Source organism: Pinus tabuliformis, chromosome 3_2 (assembly GCF_031772625.1).
Source record: "Pinus tabuliformis cultivar Carrire ecotype Pingquan chromosome 3_2, CPIR1, whole genome shotgun sequence".
In the NCBI taxonomy this organism is placed as follows: domain Eukaryota; kingdom Viridiplantae; phylum Streptophyta; class Pinopsida; order Pinales; family Pinaceae; genus Pinus; species Pinus tabuliformis.
The window spans coordinates 812,231,117-812,236,004 of NC_142302.1; the positions used below are offsets into that span (position 1 = coordinate 812,231,117).

The 4,888-nt window shown below is 37.1% G+C and overlaps 1 protein-coding gene across 3 annotated transcripts; it reads left to right on the top strand.

The window, feature by feature from the left end:
- Positions 1-691: 691 nt before the first annotated feature.
- Positions 692-3,588, top strand: LOC149183099 (cysteine-rich receptor-like protein kinase 2). 3 transcript variants are annotated; one of them, XM_089418663.1, is made up of 7 exons: positions 692-1,505; positions 1,597-1,734; positions 1,846-1,973; positions 2,060-2,273; positions 2,369-2,630; positions 2,763-2,913; positions 3,020-3,588. In XM_089418663.1, the coding sequence occupies exons 1-7, from the start codon at positions 770-772 to the stop codon at positions 3,296-3,298; spliced, it is 1,908 nt and encodes a 635-aa protein (XP_089274789.1). In that variant the 5' UTR covers positions 692-769; the 3' UTR covers positions 3,299-3,588. The 3 variants fall into 3 exon arrangements, with proteins under 3 accessions (XP_089274789.1, XP_089274791.1, XP_089274790.1); XM_089418665.1 differs by having other exon boundaries at positions 2,399-2,630; XM_089418664.1 differs by having other exon boundaries at positions 692-1,490.
- The last annotated feature ends 1,300 nt before the right edge of the window (positions 3,589-4,888 follow it).

The window sequence follows — 4,888 nt, forward strand, 5'->3', positions numbered from 1 at the left end:
TTCTGAAGATTTGTAGTCTCTAATCCTTAGAAGAAAAAACCATGGCGGTATTTTATATTTGTGTTTTCAAACAGTGTGAAAATTTATTATAGTCTATGAAGATTTGTGGGCGGTCAAGATTCGTTGGCAATTTGATTGTTTTCTAGATTTGTGGGCGGTCCCGTGGATTTGTTACCTTTCGCTCTTGATTTTGACCAAATGATTTATTCTTATTCCTAAAAGGACAAATCTATTATTGATTTTTATATAAATCTGTGGAGACTGAAACCTCTCAGGGCAGTTTGATCCCTCTTTTCGATTGATAAATCTAGAGGTACGATGAATCTAGACTGGTGCTAAAATTGGTACATGGATACAAAACAGCACAACACGAGTAACTTACATAACAAAGGATGCGTCAATAATTGCAATGGCGATACATCACCGTTGTGTGTAGATTTCTTAAGGCAAGTTCTCCGATATGTCCGACTCCCAGTATGGTGGCAACTTTGTCCAGAAAATACCAACGGGTCCTACAATTATTTGATGTTGTGGGCGGTCAAGATTTGTTGGCAATTTGGTTGTTTTCTAGATTTGTGGGCGGTCCCGTGGATTTGTTACCTTTCGCTCTTGATTTTGACCCAACGATTTATTCGTATTCCTAAAAGGACAAATCTATTATTGATTTTTATATAAATCTGTGGAGACGGAAACCTCTCAAGGCAGTTTGATTCCTCTTTTCGATTGATAAAGGTACGATGAACCCACACAACGGTTATTATCAGAACTGATGGCCGAAGTGACCTATTTACCGTTTCTGGTGGCCATGATCATTGCAGTAAGTTTGGCAGCAGACGATCCCCAGTCTGCACTGGCCGGCGAAAGGTGCAGCCACGAACAAATTTATACGTTTGTTAACGTCACAGCTTTTCAGGAAAATCAGAATGCTGTTTTCGCATCTTTCCGCCCAAATCTTTCCTCGTACGGCTTCGCTGATTCAATGCAAAACAAATTTGGCAAAACGGATCCTGTGTATGGCCTTGCAGTGTGTCGGAAGTACTTAAGCGCCAATGAGTGCTCAGAATGCGTCTCGGCAGCCGAGGCTCAAATAAAGAATTACTGTCGCCGATCTAATGGTGGTCACATTCATCTGGACGGTTGCTTCCTTAGGTATGAGAATACTAGTTTTTATGGTCAGGATGTGGACTATGGGCAGTCCCATTTATGTGCGTCCACAAATGACAGCGATCCACAGACCTTTTCTCAAAGAGCCACTGCCCTATCGAGGCAACTCATAGAAAACGCTTCTGTAAATAACGGTTATGCGACTGGCTCCATTGATGGCTCCTTATATGGCCTCGCTCAGTGTTGGCCCACCCTTACCAATAGTAGCTGCCAACGATGCCTAGCAGAAGCTCAGAATCAATTACTCACTTGTCTTCCCAATCGTGAAAGTCGAGGTCTCGAGGCGGGCTGTTTTATGCGCTACTCAACTTACTCGTTTTTCACAGGCAACCAAATTTACCGTATGAGTTTTATACATTTGCTGCAACTATTTGTTGTTTGATTCTGATATAACATGTATGTTGATTGTTTTTTCTTTAATTTTAAACGCAGAACCGTTGTCCGGGAAATCGTCATCGAAAGTAGTGCCTATATTGTTAGGAAGCATTGGCGGAACAGCTCTGGTTGCGGTGATGTGTTCGATACTCTTCTATCGACGTATCAGACATGGAAGGAACAATGACAGAACAGGTGATTATACATCCTTGAATTATAGTTGTTTCCTGCTAAATTCTTCCAAGTTAATAAACCTGGTCGTAATCGACGGTTATGATAAAATTGTTTTTATAATGGTCTGTGCAGATGTGAATTTAGCCACGAGGGAAAATTTCGAGCAATTTCTCTTCGATTACGAGGTTATGAGAGAAGCGACTGGGAATTTTAACAGAAACAATATGGTCGGGAAAGGAGGATTCGGTGAGGTTTATAAGGTATAATACCAAATGTGGATTTGATGGTTTTGTCCAAATGTAAACGATTTTTTCAAACTAATTCTAATGATTTAATCCATAAGCAGGGAACTCTTCCGGATGGCCGGGATGTCGCGGTTAAAAAACTATACGGAAGGCAGACTGCTCAAGCTGCGGTGGAGTTTCTGACAGAAGTGAAGCTCCTCACTAGCGTCCGTCACCGTAATCTTGTTCGTTTACTCGGATGTTGCACGCGTGGGCATGACCGGTTGCTGGTATTCGAGTTCATGTCAAATAACAGTCTTGACAAGCATTTGTTCGGTAGGTTGCTGTCATCAATCTTGTGTGTTTTTCAGCGATTCAAGTTGTTTTAAAGAATTAGGTGTATTGATTCAATTATTTGTGTGGAGTCGAAGTTTTCAAACACTTTCATTGGAGATCCACAGGAGAGATGCGAAATGTTTTGAGTTGGGAAAATCGTTTAAAGATTATAGTGGGCACAGCACGAGGACTCGCATATCTACACGAGGATTCCAATATGAGAATTATACACAGAGATATCAAATGTGGCAATATACTTCTAGACGACAGATTTCATCCTAAAATAGCAGATTTCGGAATGGCTCGATTCTTTACAGAAGGTGATACCAGTGTTTCTAAAAACTTCGCTGGAACAATGTAAGATGTTCAATTCACTTATTGCTTATTTACGTCGCAAGTTGTGCAATTCCGTTATTACCAAGTCTTATTCTTTTTAACGGTCAAATCCAGGCATTTAGTTGTAACTTTCACAAATTTGTTATGAGGCAGAGGCTACATTGCGCCTGAGTATGCAGCCCACGGACAATTAACGGAAAAAGCTGACGTTTATAGCTACGGTATCGTGGTTCTTGAGATCGTCAGTGGGAGAAAGGCTGTGGATGCAAGATTGGATGACACTATGCAGATTCTTTTGCAGTGGGTATGTCTCTAGTTAATTAGATAAGTTTCGTTCCATGATTATGATAAGAAGTTAATTTAGAATGGGAATTCAAAACCATGTATTGATAATTTTGCGGATGCTGCAGGCTTGGAATCAATTCCAACATGATCAAGTTTTGGATATTGTTGACTTGTCATTAGAGGGGCACTACCCAAGAGAGCAGGCACTGAGACTGATTAAACTTGCGCTTCTCTGCACTCAAGATCAATGGTTGCTGCGGCCCGCAATGTCAAAGGTTTTGTGGATGTTAACCAACAATTCAGAGATTACCGATCAGCCAACACAACCGGATTTCTTCACTAACACAGCGAGTTCATCCTGTACGTCTCACGGATCTGTCACTGTGTCCTTGTTACCTCGTTAGTCTAACTAGCGAAAGCTTTGACTTCCAGAACACGGAAATGCCCTACACCTTGTACGTCTCACGGATCTGTCACTGTGTCCTTGTTTCCTCGTTAGTCTAACTAACTAGCGTAAGCTTTGACTTCTAGAACACGCAAATGCCCTCCTTTTAGTGAGAAGAGGGAGGATGATATAAATTGTATGACTTTCTAATTATAGATGAGAATGTTTGGTTTGAAGCTGGATATTATCTTCCTGTGTGTCTTAAATATGGAAAGGGTCAACATAGGTGAAGTTAAACATGTTTTCAAATTTTAAATTGTGCACGACTTTTAAATGGTGAAAAACGTATTTTAGAAGGTTTTTATAGCAGTTGTCTATAATGAGACTTTTTGGAAGCATTTCCGGTGGGTTTTTCCGATCAAAATCCGGTAGCAATTTATTGGAATTGCAAGTTTGATAGCTAGTTTCTGCACAATCAAAGCGTCCCAGGGGTTTTTCAGGGAATCCAAATATGCAGTTAAAAAACCATTTTAACTACAACAAATCAAGATTTGACCTCAATTTCCTCCGCCGGATTCCGTCACCGGAATCTCCAAAAAGTCGCATTATAGACAACTCCGTTTTTATATTGTCAAACCGGTAGTTTTAAATGGTCAAAAACGTATTTTAGAAGTGTTTTTTTTTTTTTACATTATTATCAGTTTACTGGATATTACAATAGGTTTTTTTGTCAGACCTGTATGAGTTTGGGTTTGATCAAAAAAATTGCAAAAAAATCTGTAGTATAACATTACACATTGAAATATATGATTTTTAAAAAGAATTTAATTTATTTATATTCAATTTGATTGGCTATCAAATTGAACATGTTATTGTCCTTTGTCTTTATTAATGTGCCCAATACTTTTATTAATTAACGAAAATTACATAGATCACATTAAGGTGTAGGATGGGCATTTATGATACAATTTGTTTTGGGAAGGTGACAAAATTATTGCTAATGAATATAATCATTTATTAATGTGCCCAATACTTTTATTAATTAACGAAAATTACATAGATCACATTAAGGTGTAGGATGGGCATTTATGATACAATTTGTTTTGGGAAGGTGACAAAATTATTGCTAATGAATATAATCATTTTATATACCTATTTATAAAACGGCTAATGATTAATATAATCTAATAAAAAATATATTATTTAAAATTACATATACAATTTAAAATGATTATTTAAAATCACATATGTAATTTAAAAAGATTTATTAATGGTATGTGAGAGATATATTTTTATTTTTACATTATATTTTTAAGGGGTAGAGGTCACTTACCTTTTCTTGCAAACTTAACCATATATGATATATTTTACACTATTAATGAACGAATGATATTCAAAATAATAAGATGTTTGTAATAATAATAAATATAAAATTTCCCATATTCACAAACTAAAGTAGAATAGAAATTTATGATGGGACCTCTATACCCAGGTCTAATAATAAGGATTTCATAAGACCATATCCACAAACTATAAAAAACCAAATGTAAACTATTTCTAATTATTTCTATGTTGCAATACAAATAATGCCAATTTACAAAATCTAATA

What these genes read in the sequence shown, in the direction of transcription:
- LOC149183099 (XM_089418663.1), top strand. Translation starts at nt 770, where the DNA reads ATGGCCGAAGTGACCTATTTACCGTTTCTGGTGGCCATGATCATTGCA. An exon ending in CACAGGCAACCAAATTTACC is followed by an intron (nt 1,506 to 1,596) that starts GTATGAGTTTTA and finishes TTTTAAACGCAG; the next exon opens with AACCGTTGTCCGGGAAATCG. An exon ending in TGCAGATTCTTTTGCAGTGG is followed by an intron (nt 2,914 to 3,019) that starts GTATGTCTCTAG and finishes CGGATGCTGCAG; the next exon opens with GCTTGGAATCAATTCCAACA.